The 13,958-nt window shown below is 45.1% G+C and overlaps 1 protein-coding gene across 1 annotated transcript in view; it reads right to left on the reverse strand.

Annotated features, from left to right (window-relative positions):
• Positions 1-13,958, reverse strand: part of LOC146201468 (26S proteasome non-ATPase regulatory subunit 5) — a 39,091-nt gene that overhangs the window by 407 nt on the left and 24,726 nt on the right. Inside the window, exons 5-6 of the mRNA XM_084587588.1 lie at positions 11,216-11,404; positions 6,949-7,058 (exon numbers count right to left, since the gene is read on the reverse strand). Coding sequence (XP_084443714.1) covers positions 6,949-7,058; positions 11,216-11,404 — 299 coding nt within the window. The remainder of the gene's footprint in view (positions 1-6,948; positions 7,059-11,215; positions 11,405-13,958) is intronic.

Here is a 13,958-nt window from a genome sequence, read left to right on the forward strand (position 1 = left end):
GGATAAAATCAAAGCATCAGCAAGGCTGTTTATAGCGAAGCTATAGTTATACGACACCTTGCAGGGTTACATGAAAGTCATGACCTAGTCTGCAGCTTATTGAGGTGCACAGAGCCAGCAACCATGTAACTTCTGATCATGTTGTTAATTGCATTAAGGAGGAACACAGCTCTTGAATCGTAAAAATTAAAAAAAAAAGTCCCCCCCCTGCTTTTGTTGGTATGCTTTGTTTTCTGATGTCCTGCCATTTGACTGCTGAAATTCATAGGAAAGCACTAAAAAACTTGTATCATTATTCGTGGTGACATTGCATATCAGAGAAATGCTTGATGACAGTCTCGATTCTTCATTTCGAAGGATTGCAAATTTTTGGTGCAACATCTCATTTGTAGATTAGACCTGCCTGTGCCAATAGCTCTGTAAAAAAACTGGCACTGAGGGAAGATACAGGGTGTCCAAGCTAACTTTAGCCAAGGGTTAAAAAATAAAACACTTGAGGTAGGCCGGGGAAACTAGTTGCATAGAGCTGCCAGCCGTCTTACACACCACAGGCAATTTTTTGTTTCGCAATTATATATTAAGATAAATTTTTAATTACTAAATTATTGACTTTAGACAATAAATGTTATTTGCAAAGTTGGAGAGCACCTTCAGAAAGGTGCTCGTACGTGACGTGTATGTGACGTGTAGGCTACGTCACCCATATGTCACGTGATTGCGCCCCCATTGACGACCTGCAAAAATATCCTCCCGTCTAGCAAACCACCATTTTCAAAATCCCTGACTTTTCCAGGTTTTCCTTGACTATTTCAGTTCGAATTCCCTGACGAGTGAAGAGGCTCAAAAATGTAGCTGCTGATGACAATGAGCATAGACGAATAATTCCACCCAAAAAAGCTATTTATTAATCATATTCTGCATTTTACAATAGTGAAAGGCTGTTATTAGTGTTTGTGGCCTGTAAAAATGTCAAAATTTTACTGAAAATTAAAAAGCGTGCTGATGCCAGACTCAGCAAAGCTCTTTGATACAAACAGTTGCAAAACTTCCTGTATGCCCCATGTATGAAAACAACTGCGATTTTGATTGGTCAAAATTCGAGTGTATATAGGGTGCTTTGCACCGAGGCACCCTAGGTGCATAATAGTGGCGGTGCCCACGGCCATTAAGGGGGGACACTGGTCTTAAAGCCATTTTCTTTAATTTTTGAACTAAAGTGATGAAACTTGGTACACGTGTGCAGTTCCTGGTGCTGATTCCAAAAATATAATTAGTTTTTCTCTGAACCAATTAGGCGTTGAGATAATTAAGAACAATGGTGCACTTGCTGTGAAAACAATAGGAAAAAAACCACTTCACAAAAACTTCTTATTAGCATATAGCTATATACTAGAATGAATAAGGAACACAATGTTGCAAGCAGATTTTTGATTTAATGATTATTTTTCATTTTATTGCACTTTGAAGTTTAGTAGTCGTAACATGGAAACACAGTGGTCACAAAAAGTGCCATTTTAAAAAATTTTAAAGAAATACAGTAAAAGCTCGTTAATTCAAATTCCACGGGGCCGCCAGGCCAGTTCGAATTAACCAAAATTCGAACTAATGAAAGTGAGCAAAAATGAAGGCGTTTGATGCCCGGAGGGCACGAAAAACATTTATTTAGCAAAAAAGTCTGTTATCTTCTGCTTCTTCTCTCTGAGGGCTACCGTACTCACTCGGTCTTCTAGCATGCGAATGCGACGCAGGGAGTCTTCTTTGGCTTCTCCAGACAACACCCGGAAGACAAGATTATGTCTGTCTCTAAAGCGGTGAAACCATCCTTCGGAGGCGACAAAATCTTCCACATTCAAGCGCAGGGCGAAATCGGCCGCCTTCGCCATGATAATTGGGCCGCTCAGTGGAATGCCAGCGCTTCTCATTTCTTTCACCCATGTGATCACAGTGGTCTCAATTTCCGGATACTTGGCTAACCGAAGCCTTTTTCTGTTGCTGGCGAAATCTTCGGCTTCATAGGCATCCTCGATGGCCTATTTCGGACGTACATCGACAACGTGCTTGGTGGAATCCCGTGCTTTTTCGCGATTTCCACTTTGCTGGCCTTCCGTTCATCCACCTCGCGTAAAATAGCCACTTTCTCCTTCACCGTCTTGGCGCAGTATTTCCCACGCGAACACATCTCGCGGACACAAGCTCACAACAAGCAGCGTGCAAAACGAGGGCTCACGAAATGCAACACGAAACCGTGGTCAATAACACTAAAACGTCGTTCCTCGAAGGAGTCGCGGCAGGAAAGACTGTTTAGTACTTGTTCCAGCATCCTAGCGGCGCCCCGATGGTTGTGCCATCTATCGTTCTGCCGTGAAAGCTTCCAACGATGGTTTTTAACAGCGCCGCTTGGCGGCGCGCAGTTCGAATTATGGGTGGCTGCGCCAATTTTTGAGTGAATTAACGAGCTGTTACGCGCATAGACTTCTATGCACTGCGGACCGGACCACGATGACTATTTCGAATTATCCAAAATTTCGAATTAACGAGTTGTGAATTAACGAGCTTTCACTGTAATTAAGAAATCTGCTTGCAACATTGTGTGCTCCACATATTTGGCTTAATGCTGAAACAAAAATCATTGCTGTATCTGCAATGGGTGTTGAGATATCGCATTCACCAACTTGACAGGAGACCAAAATTCACATCTTGAGAAAATGAGAAAAACAAACGGAAGTCATTTTTAATCACTAAAAGTAAAAAATATGTACATGTCAACTACCAGACATTGTTAATATGCCCCAGGGGCATAGTCATTTTGAGCACTACCACCTTTGTGGCGCTTTTTCAGAGCACGCTGCAAATTTTCTGCCGATGCACGCTTGCTTGTAGATGCAACGGACCGAAGCTTGTCCTTTTCTACCATACGCCGCACACTTCTCTGGACAGGATTCAAACACAGCTCGTTCAAAATTCCTACCGAGGTCCTTTGGTACCCTATATTAAACTTCAAGACTGCTTCTGCAACTGCGGCCTCAACACTGAAGAGGGATGCGTGCCTTTCTTTTGGTGCCAGTGCCCATATGAGAGAGTGCAGGCTCTCATTATTATTTTGGGTTTTTCCCCTTGCGCATCGCTCAAGGAGCTTCTTGTCAGAGAGGCGCTCATAAATTGGTCGCAATGCCTTGAATACATGACTAGGAAGGCTGTAGCGGTGCCTTGGGGCTGGCTCTCCTTTGGCACTGGCAGCATTTTGCCGGCACCAGGAACTTGAACCTGTTGGGCAAAGGCTGTGATCCGACTCCTGATCATTTGATGTCACATGATAATAGGTAGCCATCACCGCTTTTGCCATTTCTTCTATGTTGCCACTGTGGGACTTGAGTGCCCAGCCATAGTAAGAACTTAGCTTGTTGACTAGATCACCAGTTAGTCTGCCTTTACCACCAAGTGGTTCCGAGCCTGACCCTTTTTGTTTTGACAGCAGATTGCGGAGAGCTGTCCCCATCCGCTTTTGAACATGGCTAATGCAATCTTCTCTGGTGACCTCAACATAGCCATACACTTGGTCATCTTTTAGGGCGAGGAAGGACCGGCTGTCGCCGTCTGACAGCACCGTTGTATATCTGAGGTTGTGCTTCTGGAGCGATCTTCTAAATAGGATTAGGGCTGCTTCTACTTCCATCTCACCAGCCTTTTCATCAGTATTTTTCTGGCAGACGTGGCTTGCTCTCCATTCTTGGTACGTGGGGTCGTCCACTTTCGGTCCCCGCTCACAACCTGCACAAAAAAAATTGCTCAGGACAACGTAGTCTAGGACAAGCCCCGTAAAAAGCTCGATGACAGTGCCGACTCCGATGTGGGAAGAATGCCCACGAGTCATCCAAGTCCCATCGTAGGACACGGCTACGTTGCCAGGATTGTCAACGTTCAGTTCATCGTACAGCTTCTGGACTGACTCCGCGCATTCAACGGTCACTTTCTCGGCTGCACGCGTCGCGGCAGGCGTCAGCTTTTCTTTTACGTAGCTCTGCCACGTTTTCGTGTGCAGTCCACGATGGGAAATATTCATCGCGGCAAAGATGTCGTTGAATGCAGTCCGCCGGTTGCCGGTACTTTGCATCACGCGCGCAGCCAGAATGTTCACAGCGAAAGGATTTACACTTTGCTTTCCGTCCACACGCGGCGAACTCCACGCCGATGCCTTGTCGCCGCAGTTGACACATGTCAAGAAAAGCTTGACAGCGAGGCCGTATTCGCGATCACCTCGGCCGATTTTAACACTCCCTCCACACGTTTTACACTTTGCACCGTCAAGAAGGCTGTTGATCAACTCGATGCAAATCACGGCGAAGCTCGTCTCATCAAGCGGGCAGATCGCGGCATCGCTGGCGGCAAAGTCTGTCTTACGTTTCGTTGCTGGCATTGAATCCAACTCCCGCAGTTTGGCGTCAGCTTTTCTCTTTTCACTTGCCAGATCGGAAGGCGTCAGAAGCGTTGTATCGTGACGAACGCGGCTGACGACGTCTGAAGTGTGCTCGCTTGACGGGCCCGCTAGGCCTAGCTGATCCGTAGGTTCGTCGACACGGTCACTGGACGCAGGAATCTGCTCGTTTTCGGCGTCTCGCAACACCAAAGCACCTTTCTTAGCATTGCCGATCGACGACTTTTTCCTTTTTTTGCCGTATTTATGACGCATCGCAAACTTTCTCGTTGGCGTAGACATCGCTGCGAGATCTCCGAGGCGTTCGAGGCTGACAGCACTAGGCAAGATGGCGTCTAAGGGCACGGCTCCGACTGCCCTGACGCGCGCAGCAGACGACGCGAGACGCGAACGGCCAATCACAGGGTCCCTTTTTGTCACATGCACCGAAGCAACGAATAGGAACGTGTGCTGTGGCTTTTTTTCTTTTCTTTGTTTGTATCAAACCAATAAGCGAAACGACGCGCAGGAGCGCGAAATTTGAAGGCGAAAAGCCACTCTTTCGAAAGAGACCAAGATCGCCGTGAGCGTGGCCGTGGAACGGAAGCTATACTTTTTTGAAAATGCGCTATTTTAGTGAAAACATCAGCTTGAAATGAGCCAGCCGACTTGTTATAAATTGATATTACGCCTCAAATATTGACACGAGAGGTGAGAAACTTGGTGGAATCAGAGAATAATAGTTGTAGATTCTAATACTTCAGTTTTCTAAAAATTGATTTTTGGGCGATTTTTCCGCCTTCAAGACCCGTGTCCCCCCCTTAAAGAAAACTGCATCTAAGTTGCAAACTTTTAAAAACGCACAGTCACCTGGAAAATAAAATTAGTTGAGGACTTGCAGTAGGGAAAATTCTCAGAAATAACAGCAGTAGAGTTAATTAAGCGGAGATGCGAGTCCTCAGTCGAAAATCAAAAGTCGATTTTGAGAAAAACTCATTTTCGGAACGTTTATCCTTTCAAGTACCTGCATTCAAATTACTAATGCTGAATTCGGCCAGGAAATGCGATAGAGTCGGCTTTCAAGACCTCACGGCAGCCACGAAATTCCCCCCGAAAAGAGCGAATTTGTTCGAAATTCACGCCGCGAGCGATGCAGCCAGCGACCCAATGCGAGTTTCACCTCACCGTCAGTGCGGAATACGACGTCAGTACCGAGTTCGTGGTTGTGGACATGGAAGTGCTAAGCAATTTTATCATGCACACGAAGCGTGGAACCTGCGGCAAGACCGCGAGGACGTGAGCGGTCTGCCGCTGGTGTGTCACAATGGACCTTTTCAGGGCCACACAAATGTTTGCCACGGTGGAGCTCAGGCCTACTTGGCTCCGGACCGCTAGTTCCCTCAGGAAATCGTTTTCAGGACTGAAAATACTGTCCTTGTAATTGGACACCATACCTATCCCTGCGCTGCACGCGCGTGCTTGGCAGCACAGTTCGCCGATCGCTTTCGCGCTGGCAGGCGCGGTTATTCCTGCTTTTTGTCTTATACTGCTCCATGGAGGAAGGGAAGAACTTAGGAGAGGCCCTAACGTCACTTTTTGAAGCCGGCGCGACCGGACGCTGCAGTGTCTTTCCTCCTCCTTTACCCTCCGCATTTTCTATCTCCGCGACGCTCACATACCTCGGGCCCTTAGCAACGCTGGTGCTAGTGGCCAGAGTTTTCATAGCAACAACGATGCCGTTGCTAATAGCCCGACTTGGTTAACCCTAAATTTTGACGTCACTTCCGCCACACTTTCTCCAATGCATTGGGAATGGCAAGGACCTCTCCTAAGTTGTTTCTTTCCTTTATGTACTGATCTCAAGCAGCGCTTCTGCATATTTTATGAGTACCCAATTCACGTGCGTATTGGTTTTTCTATTATGGCAGCTTAGCCCTAGATTGGCGTCGAAGCGTTAGGGCCTCCCTTCTCACCTTGTGGCGCGGCCGCACACTCAGCGCACACACACACACACCAAAAAATATGCATGGATACCATGCTTGCTGTGCGCCATCTTAAAATGAAAATGCACTGCAGAACATATTATGCCATTTTCCCTGATTTGAAGAAATTTATGATGGTTTCCCTGACATTTCGACATTGCCCTGATTTTTCCCAGTGCATGAAATTTCCCTGACAATTCCCGGTTTTTCCAGTTTTCCCGGCTGCTAGACACCCTGCCTAAGGAATGCACTGTGGGCTGTGACGATGGTGACGGCACAAAACGGAAGGACGTGCTAACAACCAACGTTTTGTTTGTTTAATTTATTGTCGTCTTTTTTAGAATTCTCAGCGGCAAAACGGGGAATAATTTCATTATGCTAAGACGTTCATCATGTGAGTAGATACGGCGTCATTTGTCACAATCGCGAGAAGTGCTAAGCCAATTTCTATATATAAAATCGAACTAATATATCGAACTATTTCACAATCGCCTTCGTGTTCTATACATCCCAGTTCGACTGTACATCACCATCTACTTTTCCATGGAGGCTTACCTGTACATGTAGAACATTAGCCAGGGCACCAAGGTACCGCACCTTGAGATCAGCCTTTCCACTCTGGATGTTCTGACTCAGTGTCTTGAGATAGCGACTCATCTGATCCTCTGAAATGGGAAAGTACAATGAGCAGTATCCACTTTCTATCTATGACCAACACAGCATTACAATTTGCAGTCTACAATAGAACATCACTGAACACAACATGTATATAATAGTGCAAGTAAAATCAGCACCAACACCTAGTTTTGTCAACCTTCTATGAGCATTAACAATTTATGTACTATTATTTCACTAGGTTAGTAGCTGCTCTGTAATAGGCATTACTGGGAAGAGTACCGATTAGAAGGCTTAATACCAATTCATTACTATAAAGCAAAAAATACAGACCAGGACAAAACAAAATTATATAAGTTGCATTCTGTTCATTTGTTGCCCAGGTACACCTTTAAACTATACAGTAATCATTAACAATGATGTCCAAAATCATGCTCCAGTGTAATTTGGGAACAAACCAGTGAACAAATATCGTAGTAAGCCAACAAACTAAAGGAAATGAACCGTTTCACTGCCATGACAGAGATAGCTAGGGCTGCCACACATGCGCACTCCTTGATGATCTCAAGTAAACTTGTTTTGGCTTTTAACTCAATCCCTGCTGCTTCCAAAACTACTCGTGTAAAAGAAAATGATGCAAGCATGTGGTGCCATCTATGGAGAGGCCGCATAAGTTGATAGAACTTGTAGGGTAAGTTTTAAACAACAGATAGAGCATGTATATATATCTGCATTGCTTTGACTACCACGAAGCAGAACCCAACCCAAATCTGCCAAGTGTCTGCTAACAATCAGAATCGACCAAAGCGGCGAAAGGTATCTCGCTATCTGTTATAGCTGCCAGGTTCCACTGTGTGTGGTGCCTTGTTTTCAAGAATATCACACAAAGTAAGTATTCTAAGTGCCTGAACATTCTAATTAGCAGATAAATATTTTGTTAATTAGTTACTGTCAATTTTGAATTGAGTACAACTTGCTTCTATACAATATCCCTGAATACAAATGTTTATATTTCCATAAGCTTTCCATAAAATTAACATGGAAAAAAAAAAAAAAAAAAAAGGCAGGGAACGTGCTGCGGTGTGAAAAGAACCTGGCAGTGAAAGGGTTAATAGGCGGCCTTAGTATGGAGTATGATATGCATTTCCAAGCATGCATGCGATAATGCAACCGAAAAACCAACAAGCCACATAGGATTCTAACTATAGTAGAATCTTGGTATGAATAGGCCTTTCCACAAAGCGCCACACCATACCCTGGCGGATCTGCGCAAAGCATGATGGGAGAACGGAGCGATCGCCTCCCGCGTTGGCTGCTGGCAAATGTGTTGGCATGCTATGCCGCTGCTTTCTGCCATCATGCGTCTTCTCGTGCAAGTTGTTGTTGCTTCCTTGCAAAATGCAACAAGCACCGGATTGCTTTGATGGTTAGCTGCTTGTCTTTGTGCAATTTTTCATGACCTTTGAAGCGAAAGCTTCACTACGCCATGTAAATCCAAGGTCGCTGCGTGTGGCACACGCTGCAACAGGGGACGTAGCGTAACCATGGCAGTGTTTTGCAGCTTGGCTCTAGATGCAAGAGTCGGCGCGGAGCCGAGGAGAAGCATTGTTTCTGCACTGCGCATGCGCGCGCCGCCACGGAGAGCTGCAGTGGGTGAACGCTGGACTTTTCGTGTCGGCTGATAATCCATGGATTTAGAACAAAACACCCAACTGTGCAACACGATGCAAAGGAATGGTGGGCAGAACATAATTAAAAGAAAACAGCGGGAAGCAGCAGCGCAGCAAGGACGAGTTCGCCTGAGAACCAGCAGAGTCTGAGAGCATGGCGGAGTTATTGGAAAGGTCTATTCCATGGGGTCACGTAAGAACTCATATTGTTCAAAATGTTGTATCTACCAGAATGAACAAAACTTGCATGTAGAAGCATGGGAAATGCATTCATGCATGTCTGTTTATAGCTGACAGGATTTATTTACGACCACACGGACGGTCACGTCAGTGATGCCTAGGCAGCACGCCCACACTTGTTTGCAAAACGTCAGCAAAGCATGGTCATGTACCGCGGCTCACTGCTCGCAATGCGTACCATACAACTAGCTATCGTGGCATAGTCAACAGATCGTATTTACTCGCATAATGCTTGCACTTTTTTTCGTGGAAAATTAATGCTAAGTTGGGGGGTGCGATAATTATGCGGGGAAAATTTTCGAGCAAATGCTTTGGAGCGCTAAAAGCAAATTTAAACCGGTGTGAATTGGGATTCTTAGGCCAGCTATTGTAAATATAACCAAAACATTACTTTCAAGCAGAACGTACGCTTGTTATAAAAGTACAGGGTTGCCAAAAGAACTTTATTTGCCGCACGCAGCCTCATCAACCCCCGCGTTTCGTGGTATAATGCTCACAGCAGTCCATACAGTTCTACTCTTGGTCAGAGACTTCATCCAAGTCCGTGTCGACACTGCAATCGCCATCTCCAGAGCGTACTACGCATAACTCGTTGACGCCGAAGTGCCTGCTGGCAGCGTGGTTGCTATGCTGTAGCGCGTACTCGAAAGCTTTCAGCTTAAAAACAGCTGTATAACTTGCGTACCACCCCATCACGATACGGCACCAAAACACAGTAGACAGTGAAACAAAGCAAGGAACACGGACGGAACAAAGGAACAATGACGAGACGTGGAGCCTACTCGCAATATGGCGACGACTAGAAGGATCATGGAGGTAAAAAAAAAAAGCATAACCTATGATGATGATGATGATTTACCCCAGCATGCTATCGCCGCCTGGTAGTGCATGCACACGAGGGCAGCTAGGTTCAGTAGCGCTCCAAAGATGGCGCTTGTTACTACTAGCAGACGACTCTCGCGGTGGTAATTATTGGTGGTGCGATGATTATGCGAGAAAAGAAAAATTCAAATTTTTTACGCCCAATGTTGGGGGTGCGAGCATTACGTAAGTAAATACGATAAAGGCAACACTAGAGCTCTAGAGAGCAGTTGCTGGTCGCACATTCCCATCATCCGTAGTGACATGGCAGTGTGTTCGGAACATCTGAAAATCTGCACATTGTACCGATGCACTCACAGATATTAAGCGAAACTCACAATAGCTGCGCCTAACTACAAGCAGCAGAGTAACTTACATTAAACATGGCAAATAGCAAGGAAACTAAACTGCACCTCTTCAATCAATGTCACCAGGCCAGTGTCTGACATCCACTGTCATATCAATGAATAAACTCCTAACACTGAATTTTCAGCTTAATGCAGTGATGTTTTAACATAGCGTTTGGTTTGGTTTTGGGGTCTAACGTCTCAAAGCGACTTGCGCTATGAGAGACGCAGTAGTGGAGGGCTCCAAAGATTTCGATCACTGCGATTCTATAACGTGCACTGACACCGCACAGCACACGGGTGCCTAGCTTTTCGTCTTTATCGAAAAGCGGCAGCCGCGGTGGGGGAAGGGAAGAGATGTTCGCAGTGTTTGAGTCCTTTTGCAGGGACCCTGCCGTAGCATACTTTGCCAGCTTCAAAAATTTGTCACAGTAGTTTTGCTCAAAGCATGGTCCAGGTTGATGGCCCCTCACCAGCAGATGTTGGAGGGTTCTGTGGCACATTGATGAGCGGAATTCAGTTCTAGTTTCAGCTTCAGCTTCAAATCACATTTGCCATAGTGATACATGGTGAGGTCGCAAAATGTTTACCTTTACTAGACGCCATGAAGCATAGAAATTAATAAATATTATAGGATTGCAAAAACTTCTGCAAATATCTTTTGGGCTTTGATAGCGCCATGTCTTCAAGCACATGAGAATTCTAACTTTACACTACCTAGGCGACCTTTAGGTGACCTAGTTCACCCTAGACAAGTAGCCACAGCTAATTTGGCTTTGGCTAGATCTGGCTTTGATTGGCTGCTTAGCCAGTGATGCTGATGGTGCTGTGGAACTGTTTATAGCCATGCTGGTGATTATAATGCAGCTGCTGACTCCACGGTGCCGGTTTTACAAACAGCAATTCTTGTGCGAGCAGAGAGAGCAGTGCTTGTACAAATGGAAAGAGAGGTAAAAAGTCGGGAGTCTTCTTGGTGAATTGGGAGGGTTGGCAGGTATGCAATCTGAAGCCCCATTTTGGGCTGATCAAGACCAGGTAACCCCAACGAAACGGTGGTGAGGACCTAGGAGAATTCCCAGCAGTACCCACCATGAGAGTGAAGGACTCGTTTGCCTTGAACAGTAGAAGTAATGATGCCTACTGTTTCAGCAGCAACCGCCTGGCATGTTGGGTCATCGCTCTGCACACTTTCAAAGATGAAGCCCAACACCTGGGGGTAATCGAGCAGAAGTCGTTGGGGGCTTGTCACACCCATGCTGCCAAAAAACTTGAGCACTCCTGAAAAGAAGTAAACAGAAATTTAAGACACACTCCTCATACGTGACAAAACCCATATATATCCCCAATTACCACTGCAAAAATAAACTGAACTAGGAGCATTTTCTTTGTAGTAGTTTTCAAACTGCACTTAGACAACAGTGAAGTGATAAACCTAATTAAATCAGAATAGGCCACAACATTACTGGAACCAAAGTGACAAATGCTTTTAGCTTGAATCTATCATAAACAAGTGAAATCTGATGTCATTTCTTAAGAATACAGTAGACTCCCTTTAATCCTTTTGGGACTGCCATATCAGCCATTATTTATACATGGCCTATATTGTTTTCACTATGCTGCCAAATGCCAATTTCTGTGTGTTGGGACACATAACCCTATCTAGGCTGACACTATGACAATTTTAGTTTCGGTTTCTGTGCTGTTCAACTTTTTTTTGTTTTTTCAGAAGGAAGCAACGTAGAAATTATTATTCAGAGCTGGGTGGTCTCAAATGTCAACAATGACGTGAAATCCGCATTAGAATGCAGCAAATATTCTGTGGCATTTGCGTGCTTTTACTGCAGATTTTTTTTACAGCAATAACAAAGAGTCCAATGGTGGCTTCACAGGCTCTGGTATCAGCTCAGATGATGAATCAGCCAAATACTAGCCTGGAACTTTAACTAGTGGCCCGAGAAAAGCATACTTTCAATTTCAGCTTGCTCTTGAGCGGTTATACATGCTCACTTTGGGTTCCCACTGTTTCATTTCCATTAACTGGGGTTTCAGCAACCTATGCTAGGATTTCAGCACCAAGAAAAGCTTCTGCATTTGAGGTGGGTTCTCCAGAACATAGCCAAGTGCAAAGCTCTTCCAGACATATGAAGTGTGGTTTGAGCACCTCAATTTCACAGAAAAGCTGCCAGAGCAAATTCAAAATTCTTATGGTAAGCTAGAACACACTCCGCAACGCCACCATCTGAAAAACATGCCACAAAGCATGCCAGCCACAAACTACAAAAAGTTTGAATACACAAAAACTGTAAGCTATGCTATAAGCAAAAGAAGACCGGGCTGAAAATGAAAGTCTAGCATTTTAGCTACATCAAACTCATAGCAACCGCCACTAGAACTGAATGGTGACCACTGCTTCTTAACAGCACTAAAATAAGAAATCTGCAGATAATTGGTGCATCAAAATTTTACAATGAATAAAAAAAGACAGTGTAGCATATTTTTTACATCCCGAAAGATTTTTATTGCGTTTTATTTTGACAATCATGCTTTTTTTTTTTTTAAGTTTTCTTCAGCAAGTCCACAGAACAGAATGTTTTCTTTCTCCAATGCGCTCTTAAATAAAAAGGAATGCTAATTTCACATTGCCTAAGATGTGCTTTTAGCGTCTGTCACTAGTTTGTGCTATGTTTTGAATTCCTTGGATTAAGCAGTGCCTACTAAAACTTCTGGTAACGAGGCGTGCACTCAAGGCTGTTATGCCTTCAGTGCATAAACAGAAGTGGACACTACATTAAAAATGTCTTATTACTGTTGTGGGGAACAATCTCCCATCGTCCCCTTTAAAGTCGGCTTTCTCCCGCGGTAGTGACTCTAGCTATCGCGAAATGGCGTCGGCATTGGTGGTTACTATTAACTATCGAGAGATGGCGCCAGCGTCGCGGTAGTTGGGGAGTCACGGGAGCCTTCCCCCGTGCATGCCGGAAAGCGAGTTCTCTTCGGCATCGGGAACTGGACGCGAGCTAACGAAGCCTCGCGGAACTTATCCCGCTTGCCCGTCTTGTCCGGCCTCGGAGTTTATCCCCTGCCCTATAGTACTTCGTTTCATACATCAAGTGCAACACTGCCAAAGCTACAGCTCTTGTTTGCGCTCTCCGCATCCGCAATGAAAAATAGTGCCTGCTCTTGACGAGAGAAAATAATAGTTATTTTGTCCGCAAGCTTAATACATTTTACATTTGCCATCAACTTCATAAATAGCACCTTTTTTAGAGAGAAAGGATCGGATTTGGTGAATTTGTATGTTTTTTATGTCGTTTTTGTTCGTGTCGCGTTTTCGCTGCCCCGCAACCTTGCCAGCTGTGCCACTAGATGGCGCTGGCTGTACCCCCGCGCTGCGCATCTGTTTTTGAGAAAATGGTTCTTCGGTACGCATTTTTTCTATAAGATCCGCACTGCGAAGATGTCTAAGCATGCGAAGCAAGTTATTGCAAACGTGTATGCTCGGAATAGAGCCCGTTTCCGCAGGAACCACTCGGCCACAAAACGAGCGCGTAGTGATACGCCTCTTTTTTTTTTCTTGCGGACTACTTGTGTAGCTTTCGCTGCGTTACACCTGATGTATGAAATGGAGTATAGAGTGGGTGAACATTCGCGCCTGTAGCCTTGCTGGTGAGTCAGACGACCTGTATTCATTAGTGTGTTTTATTGCTAGCTGGTGTTGTTATCGCAGCAATAAATGCTTGTTTGCTGTCAGCACGTGTAGTTCCTTTGTTCCCAAGAGCACAGCCCGCAGCGGTCAGCGTGCGCTCGATAGCGCACGTGATCACTGGGTGGG

This window comes from Amblyomma maculatum, chromosome 1 (assembly GCF_055883805.1).
Source record: "Amblyomma maculatum isolate TAMU_Amacu chromosome 1, ASM5588380v1, whole genome shotgun sequence".
Lineage (NCBI taxonomy): Eukaryota > Metazoa > Arthropoda > Arachnida > Ixodida > Ixodidae > Amblyomma > Amblyomma maculatum.